Source organism: Hypanus sabinus, chromosome 27 (genome assembly GCF_030144855.1).
Source record: "Hypanus sabinus isolate sHypSab1 chromosome 27, sHypSab1.hap1, whole genome shotgun sequence".
Classification (NCBI taxonomy): domain Eukaryota; kingdom Metazoa; phylum Chordata; class Chondrichthyes; order Myliobatiformes; family Dasyatidae; genus Hypanus; species Hypanus sabinus.
Window position 1 is genome coordinate 14,427,158 of NC_082732.1, and position 13,580 is coordinate 14,440,737.

The window sequence follows — 13,580 nt, forward strand, 5'->3', positions numbered from 1 at the left end:
ACGAAGTGTTTTGAGAGGCTGGCGATGAAACATATCAGCTCTCACCTGAGAGGTGACTTGGATCCATTGTAAACATCAGGAGAGGGAACCCAGAGGTCCATGAGCCAGTTCTCCTTAGAGGTGGAGATGGTTAGCAACTTTAAATTCTTGGGCGTTGCTTTTTCAAAGAACCTGCCCTGGACCTAGCACGCAAATGCAATTGCAAAAAAAACATGTCAGCACCTCTTCTTCCTTGGATGTCTGCAGAGATTCAGCATGACATCAAAAACTTTGACAAACTTCTATGGATGTGTAGTAGAGAGTGTATTGATTGGCAGCCTAGAATGGGAACACCAATGGCTTTGAACGGAAAATCCTACAAAGGTACTGGATCCAGCCCACTCCATCTCAGATAAAGCTGTCCCAACCATTGAGCACATCTACATGAAACGCCATAGGAAAGCAGCAACCATCATCAGAAATCCTCACCACCCAGGCCATGCTATTTTCTCATTGCTGCCATCATGTAGAAGGTACAAGGACCTCAGGACTCACACCACCAGGTTCAAGAACAGTTACTACCCCATAACCCCATCAGGCTCTTGAACAAAAGGGGATAACTACATTCACTTGCTCATCCATTGAGATGTTCCCACAACCAATAATCTAACTTTAAGAACTTTTTCTCTTCTTATTTCATGTTCCCGTTATTTATTGCTATTTATTTATATTTATTTTGCACTGTTTGTTGTCTTCTGCACTCTGGTTGATCTTTCACTGATCCTGTTATGGTTGCTGTTCTATCGATTTGCTGAGTATGCCCACAGGAAAATGAATCTCAGGATTGTATGTAGTGACATACTTGTGCTCTGATAATACAAATTACTTTTGAACTTTGAACAGAGAAACTGCAGTGCAGGTAAACAAATATGTCATGTAATGCCCTGTTCAAGGTTTCTGCTGCTATGCTATGAGGTATTCTGCAAAAGCTGTATGTCCTGCACTAAGAGTGTTTTGGCTTTAGCTAAAGGTAATGAGCCATGATGTCCAACTTAGGAATGTTGTGCCAGCCAGTCTGGATTGTCTTGGTAAGTGTTGTAACTTTCTGCCCATTGGGATGAATGGAAGATTCTCAAGAGCTGAGCAGGATGAGATTTCTGAAGGACAGTATTGGGGTGTTTTGGTGCGAGCTATGGAGCAGAGCACAAGAGAAGATGCAGAATGTCACTCAAAGGAGAGACGCCATTGTAGGCAGCACTTTGTGCAGATGAATGATTCTAAAGACGAAGTGCCAGTACTCCTAACTTAGTCAGTTTGTTTGAGATGGTCTTCGTGGGAAGTTTGAACTGTGACTGGTATCTTTCATGCAGAACCTGGGTTCTGCATGTGAGTAAAGTAAAGTGATGCACATGACTATTCCAGAAACGAGTTCCAGCATTTATGTGCACATTGGACTGGTTTAACTGCAGTGGGCCCTCTTATTTTTCTTTTCTTTCTGTTTGATAAAGTTGAAAAATTGGTAAATATACTCTCTTTATAATCTTATGCTGGGGTACAACCTGTCATTTCTTGATCATTGTGTATGGGGCTGTATTTACACAGCATCTGCTATCATCAATGTTCCTTAATCAGAACATCATAACTTTCCTGTTTGGTTGAACCCAAATCATACCGACCCTAGACGTGAATTGCTTATGAAAGGTGGCCTCTTTGCTGCTGAGTCACGTGGCTGTTAGCAAAGTTAGCTAATGAGTCAGGTTTGTGTACAAGCCTAGTGAGAACATTACAGTTATAAGGCCAAGATAAAGTAAATGGTGAGATCAGGAGTTCAACTTTATGGTGCAAGAGGTATATTCATTAGACTGAGCAGTGAATTGTTGATTGGGAAACATAATTATGTCTGCTACGGTTACCTGAACTGAGCTGATAATGAAATCAATTGATGTTTACTGTGCTTAGGACTGTTACAAGTAGAACAGTCCAGACATAGCTCTGACTAAAATTCTGCCAGCAACAAATGGCACGTTCTCGGAAAACATTAGCTTCCCTAGAAACTGCTGCTCAAAAGGGTACGTATGGCAGATGAACTGCCAATCTTACTGGAGATTGCCCCTGCCAATCAGAACTTTCCCTCTCTACTGCCATTCTCTTTTCCCACTTTCACCAGATCTTTCAGCCCTGTCCTTGCCGCCATTTTCAATTCCCAGAACCTAACAAAGCCTGTATTACACCTTTAGAAAGCAAAATGATACTTTCTGTCCAAAAAAAAGTTCTGCATTTCTTTGAGTTTTGTTGATTTTATCCACAATCTTCATGTATCTGAAAATCCTTTTTGAGAGGATTTTGAAAGTAGGTTTTCCTGTTCCTAGATAACATTGACCAAAAATAGTTCAGTCATAACTGTAAAATCAGCATTACAGATGCATTCATAGTTCGTGATTACAGGTGAAAGAACGTAGACACCTGTGACATCAAAAACAAAACCACACATCCAATTTTGTAGTCATTATATTTTAACCAATCTGCTATTTGAATGGTAAGGCCTTACAGGAAGTTAAAGCAGTTCCTTGTATATAACTATATAATTGAATTAACCATGATTGAACAAACTTAGGCATCCACCAGCCTCATTTAAGCTGAACTTGGGCAAGTGAAATTAGTATCTATTGGATCAATATGCTCACTCTGTGAGGGACAAAATAGAAATAACCTGATAGAATTTCTCATTAGCTTGGTTTAGCAACATTTGACCAGTGCTTTCTGACCAAGACAGACATTACTAATCAAAAATATAATTCAATACCATTTCATACTTCATCATTAGACCTCAGCCTTGCATTTATTTCATCTCAGGTATCCATTGCTCTAGCCAGTTAATTGTTCTCCATTATGCATTTAAGACATTCTACAACAAGATCTTTTTTTCTTTTAAATTACTTAGTCTTAGAAAACTTGACAAGTAATGATTATTCAAGTGAATGGAATTTTGAGCTTGAATGAATCCATTTTGAGTTGGTTTATGATGTCACCAATAGCTATGGTCTGGAAAAGTAAAAAAATTACTTTTAGCCTTAGCAACAGAATCTTCTGACATCAATCATTTATCCTTGGAACAATCTTTCAGAACAACTGCACAGAATGGTGCAGTGTATCTGGTACTTTCATGTATATTACATGTTAGCACATAACTGATGCCAGTCAATGCCAAAAATAGATCACATTTGTCTGATTGAGAATATTATGGGTCTCCCTGCAAGGAAGCAGCTTTTCACAATAACCCTTTCACAGTAATTATACAGTTTAAAGATCTACTCATCTGTTTCATACTTATTTATAATGGGCTTTTGAACTTAGGGAACTAATAAAAATGGGGTGTAAGTTCCTTGTCATCTTATTTTAGTAGGCCATGCCACTAGAGTATGCAGGGAATAATGCTTCTACTTTCAGTTCTTCAAGGAGAATTGTATCTGAAGCCCAAGATCTGCAAAAATGGCAATGCCGGCTCACCAACTTCGGCACCTAAAGCTCCAGCATTCCTGCATGACCAAACTATTCTGGCAGAGGAGGTAAACATAATCGTTGCCTGAACTTGTTAGCTTCTAGATTATTTCAGACAATCATGGTTGATCTATGCCATTGTTCATCTAGAGTGTAATTCAATTCAGCCTTTGGGATATTGCTGATCCTCTGCACTCATATAAAAGAAAGATATATTTCTTTTTAAGTTGAGTCCGTTGGTCAGAGAGAGTGAGAGATTGGTGCACAGTGTGGATTGTGTGCTTTTTGAAATTTTGGGAGGAATTCATTAGGTGTCTTGTTAATGCAGCTGTGTGTCAATACAATCAGAGGCAGAAGGCTAGCATAATTTCAATGGAAAATGCTTTAGGGTCCTCAAGATGAGAATTTGGTGCCTGTACTCGATGGAGCCCTGCAATATAATTGGGAGGTACTTGGTGCAGCATGTATCAGTTCATGATGTTATCCTAAGGGCTTAGTTCTTTCTTGATGCCCTCCAGTAGGAAGAGGAGGAGAGAAGGAGCAGCAAGCATAGAGGAAGTGGTTTGTTGACAACAAGGCAAGTATTGATATCAGATATTGAAAAACACAAAGATAATTGGATGTCATTCCACAAACTCCACATTTGGGCAGAAAGACAATGACAGCATTTACAGGCTACCTTGACCTCCATTAGATTTAGCACCAGTTGAACAATAAAATTTTGCACTCCAGTATTTACTGTGGTGCATCTATATCGTTTATCATGCATTTCCCCTATACAGGTGTCCCCCGCTTTACGGATGTTCACTTTACACCACTTCGTTTTTACAAAAGACCGACATTAGTAACCTGTTTTTGTATTATAAAGAGGATTTTCGCTTTTACGAAAATTTTTCCTGTATAAATTAATGGTTCTTCGCTTTACGCCATTTCAGTTTAAGAAAGGTTTCATAGGAACGCTCTACCTTTGTAAAGGGGGGTGGGCACCTGTACTTCATTATGTCAGGCAGGATTTAAAGTCCACTGGCTGTGATGCAAACACTTAGGAAGAATGTGAAAAGGGGAGCACGTTACCTCCAGTCACCCTTCAGCAACTTTTGGAACAATGACAACAGTGATAATTCCATCACCTTTTAGCTTTTCCAGTGTGTCTCTCCATTGAAAGAAACACCTGGTATCAAATCCTGCTGAAGGGTCTTGGCCCACAACGTCGACTGTACTCTTTTCCGTAGATGCTGCCTGGCCTGCTGAGTTCCTGCAGCGTTTTGTGGGTGTTACCTGGTATCAATATTTGTTCTTAGAACTGTTGAGACTGCAATGCTGGAAGCCTCCATGCCCTCAAAAAGAGCGCTCACCATAGCAAGGACATTCATTTACTGGATTTACTGGGCTCATTAAGATCTTGTTTGACACAAAGAAAAATAATAAAGCTTAAATGCCTGGCAGAATTTTGCCATTTAAACAGTTGCTTAGATCTAGGAAATACTCTTAAATAGTTTTTTTTTCACTTCTCATGCATCAGACTTGGGATGACATAATACATGCTATGTTGCAGCAGCGTAATGGTAACTCATGAAGTTTTTTATTTTTGGATTAAAAATATGGCACTTGTTTCCTGGCGGATGAGCACTAACCTTGCCATTTAGTGAAATTCATGTGATCAATTCATGACCAATGTGAAGCCCTTGGAAAAATTAAATCAATGATCTCCATCAGGCATCACTCCTACTCCCTCCTGCACTTTTTAAAACTAAGCCTTGACATGATTTCAGCCATGTCATGTAACACTGGAAAAAGTTATCACTGTGCTTCTTGGAATTGCAAATTAGGAGGATGGAGAGAAAATGCTGAAGTACCATTCCACTAAACTGTGGCTATGATTAAGCTAATTCATCTTTGCTGGATATTCCAACTTGTTACTCTTCCCACAGATGCTGCCTGACTGCCGAGTCTTTCCAGCATATTCAGTTTTAATTTCAGATTTCCAGCATCTGTCATTTTGATACCTGGCTATGTTCCATTTACTCTTATTTTGAAAACATTTATTTACTTTTACCACAAGAATGATTATACTTCATGTTGCCACATTGGTTCCTTGGAGGAATCCAGGTGAAATGATTTGGTCAACTGCTGAAATCAATTCTGAGTTTCAAGTAATATCAAATTTTGTTTTTTTTTCTGTGTGTAACAGGCATGCATCCAACACCACATTTTAAAATATACATAAAAATGAAAAAGGATCTAGTGTTTTCTCAGCATATATGACAAATAAACTCTTCTCGGGCTTCCAGCAATTATAATTGATATTTGTACTCGGCTGTAAGCACGAGAAAAGTTCATTCATAAATGTAAAAATGGCCAAAAATATTGATTTCAATTGTTTAGCAATTACTGCAGAATTGTTCAAATAGTAGCAAAGTAAAATAGTGAATGAAGTCTTTTTCATAGTATTTGAATTCTATTTGAATTATGTAATCTTCCAGTGGTGCAATGTTAACTTTTTTATGAAAAATAGATTATCTCTGGAAGAACAGTTGGAGTTTTATAAAAAAAGGGATAGAGCATTTTTTTTAAAATTTTCACTGTTATGGAACAATGTTAATGAATTCTGTGAAATATGGGTACAATAAATACATCGCTAAAGGTAAAAAAAATACTAGTTTCCTTGCTTCTTTCATGTAGTGTACCAAAATGTTAAGCAGGATTATCACTAATAGGAGTCAAATCTCCCATTAGCTAAATAAGATCAGCTAATAGTCTAAATAAAATTAGTACTTGAAACAAAGTGGCATTTAATGATTAGTGAATCTGTGTGTTTTGCTGCAGACTTCATGTGAAACCGTGCTTTCATTGAACAAGTCAGATTCCAGCACAAGTAATCATCCCTCAAAAAAGCAGAAATGCGAAAGAGTGGAAGTACAGACGAAAGAGGAAGCTCCAGTTACTGAGCAGGAACTAGAAGATACTGCTGTCATTCTTCCTCACAAACCTTCACACAAGTCAATAGAAGAGAATGAGAAGCTACTTATTCACAAAGTATGCACTGAAGAGAATGCAGCAGCCCAGGAAAACCAGACACCTTCGACAATCAGCTCAGAGTGGGAAGAGACTGAAAAGCATGGAGACCATGCCACTGAAACGGAAGAAATGGACAATAATAATCATCTGCTAACAGAAATATCCATGAAGCCAGTGTTAGAAAACAAGGAAGATGTTGAAAAGACAGAAAGCCCAGATAGTAATACAGAAAGGAAGGATACTATGGAGATTGATCAATCACCAGGCACCTCATTTAAAATAGATAACAGCATTTTTCTGGATGAGGATAGCAATCAGCCAATGCCTGTGGGCAAATTCTTCGGAAATGTGGAGATTATGCAAGTAAGTGCTATAAGCAATAATAATAATTATTATTATTATTCTGTTATTCACCTACCAAAAGTAAGTTATCACTTAAGAGGAATGGAAAACATCAAGTAATTTGCGTTTGAGTAAAGAATTAATATCCCTTAGAACCTTTACTGACTTAATCTGTCTTTTTCTACAATCTTCCTGAACTCCAGCTCTGACTAAATTATTGGTACAATGTTAGATACCAACAACTTCCCTTTAGCTGAAGATACATCAACTTACATGCGGTTCTTTTATTTCCTTTGAAATAATTTTAAGCTCATAAAGCAACATTACCAAGTGATTTGGCACTAAAGCAATATAATGTATTGCCTGTTATAATTACCTACAAATACACCCTGTAAACTGGAAAAGTGTCTGAAATTATTTGATGTTGTGTCCTCCAATAAGGGAAATACGAATTTCTTGACAACCATTTTTTAAAAAAGCATTTGCCAAGGTCTCCTAAATTGGGTCTTGATTAACAAATTATATCTGTAAGTTTAACAATGTTAATGCATCAGTTGCCATTTATAATCATCATGCAGTTTCTCTAAGTTACACATATGCTATGCATATATATTATTTATGATTATGCAATGCACAAACCTCCTTCAGATGAGCCTTTGTCTGAGAATGTAGAGCTATTGAGAGTATTATTATCAACATAGAAGGAAGCATTTTACTATGCTTTGGGGGCCATGTGTGGAGAATTATTCTTTAAGCATTCTTAGTTGGATCCAAGTCAGAATCCAATGTGTAATCATATGAGCAAAAACAGAGAATGTTGGAAATGCTCAGCAATTCAGATAACTTCTGTCTTCCCACTTTTCTTTAAACTTCTACCATTCTCCCCACCCCCCAATCCTTGCTTGACAACCTCCTAAATATGTAACAACTGTGCCATTTGGGCTCCTTTTCACTTCCTGATGTTGTTTTCCTCTGTAGAAATGTTGTTGTACCTCTCTGTTTCAATTTGTTTCTTTTTCCTTTTGCAGATATTAACATAAATTTTTATCTTGCCAACTCTTCATAGATGCCCACTCTGTTCTCCTCCAATCTCCTTCCCTTTCCTTCCTCCCACCCTCATGCTGAGACAGTTAACATGCTTGTTTATCACTTTTTGAAGTTCTGAAATGCCATCATTATTTCTTTCTCTAGTGATGCTGCCTTAGCTTGAGGTAGCCTTTTCTGTTCTTGTTTAGGATATCCAGCATCTGCAGTTTTTTTTTGCTCTAATCACATGAGACCTGGTTCCTCTTATGAAATTTAAAATTACTTTCTGCCTATTTAAGAGTAAAACTAATGATTCTTTACTTTTGAGACATCTGAAATTTTACTGTTAAGAGAAAATTGATTGCGAAGTCTCTTTAAAAATTACACCATTGCAATTGATTACATTAGGAAGGTGAAACTTTGTGTACTGGTGAATCTCAAGTTAAAATATAAATGTAAAAAACCAGATAAACTTCAGTGAAGGCAGTTTGTAATCCTCCAATTTCAGAGATGGGTCTTCTTCTGCACATATATGAATAATGAATATTCCTATCACGTCACTTTAGTCAAGTCAAGTCACTTTTATTGTCATTTCGACCATAACTGCTGGTACAGTACATAGTAAAAGTCTAGTGTAGTTTCAAGTTCCCTCAAGCAACAGTCCCTCAAATCAGTAGAAGGAAAATACATTTTGACCTATTTTGTATGAAAACAACTCAATGGATGTTTCAGGATCTTCCACAATCAGTACCACTCCTGGATTCTGTCACCAGGCGAGAGTATAGGAGACGTCACTTCATTGCAAAAGATGAAGAGGATGACGAACCAGAAGACAGGATAGCAGAAAAAACTGAAGTGAAGCCACAAGTGTTACCTCCATCAGAAAATGAGGTATGTTAATAAGGTTGAGTGCCATTGCTGTCATGTTTTTCAAACAGCCACAAAAGAGTGGTGTTGCTAATTTAGTAGAAGCTTATTTTTAAATTTTACTTGTAGCCGCCATCAGTAAAGTACAAATTGAACTACAACTTAGAGTAAATGTTGGGAATTGGGGCCCTGCTGAGTTAATGGGAGCATAGACCTTGTTGAGCCAGGTGTTAAACCATCAGAAATTAGCATTATGCGATGGAGGGAAGTGGAAGGGGTTGGTAAGTGAACGATCTTTACTTATTGTTCCTTGGTTTCATTTAATTAAAATTAAACAAAGAAGCACAGCTAATTTCACCAAGTGAGCCAAATGGCAAACCATCTGAATTTTCAACAGATTATTGTACTTCAAAATTACCCACATCCTTTATTAGTCTAAAGTTTAGTTTTGGAAAAATGAGTCTTTCATTGTATTTGTCTCTCAGGCTACTTTGGATGGTGGGTTGGATGAAGTACAAATTGAACTACAACTTAGAGTAAATGTTGGGAATTGGGGCCCTGCTGAGTTAATGGGAGCATAGACCTTGTTGAGCCAGGTGTTAAACCATCAGAAATTAGCATTATGCGATGGAGGGAAGGGAAGGGGTTGGTAAGTGAACGATCTTTACTTATTGTTCCTTGGTTTCATTTAATTAAAATTAAACAAAGAAGCACAGCTAATTTCACCAAGTGAGCCAAATGGCAAACCATCTGAATTTTCAACAGATTATTGTACTTCAAAATTACCCACATCCTTTATTAGTCTAAAGTTTAGTTTTGGAAAAATGAGTCTTTCATTGTATTTGTCTCTCAGGCTACTTTGGATGGTGGGTTGGATGAAGTTTTTCTTGAAGAGATGACCGAGAGTATTATTTACTTACTGATATCAATACTCCATAAAATATTGGGGTGCAATATCTATTGGTCATAAGAAGGCACTGGATCAATTGGAGGAGGTGGACAAGTGCCTTTTTATTAAGAAATAATGAAGGTGCAGGAATGTACTTCTTCAAATGCTTAAATTCCAACCGGGTCATAACACAACCAATATGCCAGAACTGCCTGAGAGATAGTTTGAAAGATATGGAACTATATTATCATTCAACTTATTAATATATGACCAACACTAGAAGACCCAGCTCTGATACCTGTGGCACAGCATGTCACAAGCTTCTAGTTTGTAACACAACCCTCCTCTATCACCTGCTGTCTCCAAGCACCAAACCAATTTTGTATATAATTGGCCAGCTCACCCTGTTTTCTGACTTTCCAAATTAACTTATAGAAACATAGAAAACCTGCAGCACAATACCAGCCCTTTGGCCCACAATGCTGTGCTGAACGTGTATTTACTTTAGAAATTACCTCGGGTTACCCATAGCCCTCTATTTTTCTAAGCTCCGTGTACCTATCCAGAAGCCTCTTAAAAGACCCTATTGTGTCTGCCTCCACCGGCAGCCCATTCCACGCACTCACCACTCTCTGCATAAAAAAAAACTTGCCCCTAACATCTCCTCTGTACCTACTTCCAAGCTGATGCAGAACCTGTAGCCAGTGTGTGCCCCACCCTGCCCCTCGTCAATACACTTGGTCAACTCTTCTGTAAAAACTTCTTCAAATTTGTGATGCATGTCTTCCCATTCACAAAGCCATTCTGACTATCCCTAATCAGTTCTTGTCTTTCATATGAACATGAATCCTGACCCCAGAATTCCTTCCAATAACATTCCCACCATCAATGAAAGGCTAACCAACTTGTAATTCCCTGGCTTTTCGCTGCTGCCATTCTGAAGAAAAGGCACGTTAGCTAAAGGAGTTTGAAGAGATTTGGTATGTCAACAAAGACACTCACAAATTATGTACTTCGGAGAACATTAAACTGGCTGCATACCATCTGGGATTGGGGGTGGGTGCACAATATCGGAAGAAGCTGCAGAGGGTTGTAAACTAGTCAGCTCCATCATGGGCACTGGCCTCCATAGTACCCAGGACGTCTTCAAGGAGTGATGCCTCAAAAAGGTGGCATCCATCATTAAGGACCCCATCACCCAGGATATACCCAGTTTTCATTGCTCCATTAGGAAGGAAGTACAGGAGCCTGAGGGCACACACTCAACAATTCAGGAACAACTTCTTCCCCTCTGCCTTCCGATTTCTGAATGGACATTGAACCCATGAACACTACTTTTTATTTTTAATTTGCATACACGTTTAATTAACTAATTATTATACATGCTCACTGTAATTCAGTTTTTTCTCTATTATTCATTGCATTGTATTACTGCCACAAAGACAACAGATTTCATGATCTATGCTGGTGATATTAAACCTCATTCTGATTGCCAGAGTTTTTCCGATTCCTCCAATGCCCTGCCTATGGATAATGAAAATACAAAAAGTTCTGCTAGTTCCCAGCAATATTTTTGTTTATTTCTCATCACATTCTACATGTTCATATTAGTCTCTTTTACCTCCCTATGGTGTTTTTAGAAGTCTGATTTTGTTTCTCTCTGGTTTTATATTCTCAGTACTGTGCAAAAGTCTTGGGTGTGTATAGATGGCTAGGATGCCTAAGACTTTTGGACAGTACTGTATTTGTCAACGTGGAGAGGCGAGTGAGTTTGTAAGTCTGATGGGAGCTAAGGATGCTGGGAATGTTAAGGGTGGGGCACTGTGGAAAGGCTGTGGGGTAGGTGGCACCGAAGGAGTGCCATGTTGGGGGTTGGCTCAGGTGCAGAAACACAGCCCTGAGACACCAGGCAAGGTCATCTGAATTCAAATAATTGGTTTATCACAGTGCAGTGCCTAAGGTTTGTGCACAGTACTGTAGTAATTTTATGTATGGCACTGTACTGCTGTCACACAAACCAGATTTCATAACATTTGCAATGAGGATAAACCTGATTCTTAGATGGGTTGTTGAGAGTGGGAACGGGGCAGGGAGAGAGGAATCATGGTTGGAAAAAGGGGGAGAGGGGAGGGAGCAGGAAGCACCATGGAAATGTTCTGTAATGATCAATAAACCAATTGTTTGAAATCAAATGATATTGCTTGGTATCTCACGGCTGGGTATGTCTGCACCTGCCCCACTCCCTATCCCTGGCACTCCTATGCCACATGTTCCACACCCTTCCCATGGCACTCTGCCCTTGCCATTCCCAACATACTTTGCTCTTTGCTATCTATAAATAGCTGAATTTTAAAGCACTCGTAAACCTTGTGTCACAGTTTCTGCCACTTCTCTAAGCTTTTCCTTAAGTTTCTGAGATTTTAATGCAATGCAAGCATGATACTGAATTTATTTCAGCCAGTCTTATGGGCAGTGAAAAGTACAAGTCCAGCAGCTAATAATATGTTTTGCTTTGAAAGGTGCAAGTGGAAACTGAAACAAAAGTGAATCCTGTTTTGCAAAATGCATCGGACGTGATGGATAAGTGTTTGTGATGATCTTGTAAAAACACAAATGGAAACTGTTAACCAGGAAAGTCAAACCAAAGACGTCCATCTGATTGTACACCTAATTATTGCAGAGTCGAACTTGTCTGGAAGCAACATGGTAGTTGACCAGCTGTTACATTTTGATTACTCATCATAAATCTGTGTTTTTAAAGATTTGACGTTTTGGTTTAGTTATTTTGCCCACATTCTGTTTGTTTAATTCTGTGTCTTTCTTCTGTAATCAGTAACTTAAATTTGCACTTAAAGCACCCCTGGCCTTTACTTACACTTCTATTAATAGACCAGTAAATCAAAATAGTGATAGCTGGTGTTAAAGTTGTAAGTGGAAGCAAACATCGGGTTTGGCATTTGTGCACAGCCTTTACCAATGTTGGCTTGAGATGGTATCAGACCTGCTACTTAAAATCATAACTGCAATTCAAAGCAGAGACTAACCTATTCATTTAAGCAGTTTTATAGTGTTTCTCGGGGTTGTGGGGGGGGAGGTGTGGTGGGAACAACGCAGAAGAAATTACTGTAAGTTGAGAATATTGAGCTTAATATTGCATTATAAACTGGAAGTGGACAAATGTTATCATGCTTGGAAAATGTATTCTTTTGCCCAAATTGAATAGGTTATATTAAATTGACGTCCACTCACTTTTAGAATGGTGTATGCTTCAATTTATACATGATAGTTTAGGGAAAGGGTTTATAACTCATTGTAAATTGTACTTAATTTCAGTATTGTGGAAATATCAGTGCCTTTGTAAAGGCAGGGAAAAGCTGCAATCAATGTCAGATGAAGTGAAAGGACATTTTTTCCAATATAACTATCAGAGTATTAGAACAAAGCAACAGCAAGAATAATTACAGAAATTTCAAACAGCAGTCCTCTCCCTGTCTCAGTCCATTCGTACTTTAATATGAAGAATAAAAAGACTATTTTCCTTCTCATGGTGTCATTTATCTTATTAATATGATAGGTGTTCAGTGACAAAAGAAGAAATGCTAATTGTTTTCCAGAATATTTTTGATCATGGTAGAGAAGGCTGCAACTGAAATCGTATTATTCTACTTAAGTTTTTTCATTGATCCTCTGCCTTTCTATAAGCATGTTGGTAATTTTTGTTTGTTTTAATAAAATTGAAATGATTTTGTATTGTATAGCTTTACCAGATTTACCATGCAGTAAAGGGAGAAGATAAGTGGAACTGTTTACTTCTTGAATATCTCTTCCTTTTGAAGGGACAAAATCCTCTTTTCCAAGTAATGTTTATAGATAGTTCTGCTTCAATCATTAGTGTTCTGTCAAAGCCATTTGAAACTCCTCTGTGGAAGTTCTGCTGGAGCTTGGTTCTGCCTCCCTCTGG

The 13,580-nt window shown here is 38.2% G+C and overlaps 1 protein-coding gene across 12 annotated transcripts in view; it reads left to right on the forward strand.

Annotated features, from left to right (window-relative positions):
- c27h1orf174 (chromosome 27 C1orf174 homolog) overlaps positions 1–13,161 on the forward strand; it is a 32,751-nt gene extending 19,590 nt beyond the window's left edge. For all 12 annotated transcript variants that reach the window (XM_059951752.1, XM_059951746.1, XM_059951742.1 and 9 more), the window contains 3 exons: positions 6,304–6,858; positions 8,596–8,754; positions 12,139–13,161. In XM_059951752.1, coding sequence (XP_059807735.1) covers positions 6,304–6,858; positions 8,596–8,754; positions 12,139–12,213 — 789 coding nt within the window. In that variant the 3' untranslated portion in view covers positions 12,214–13,161. The remainder of the gene's footprint in view (positions 1–6,303; positions 6,859–8,595; positions 8,755–12,138) is intronic.
- Positions 13,162–13,580: the final 419 nt, after the last annotated feature.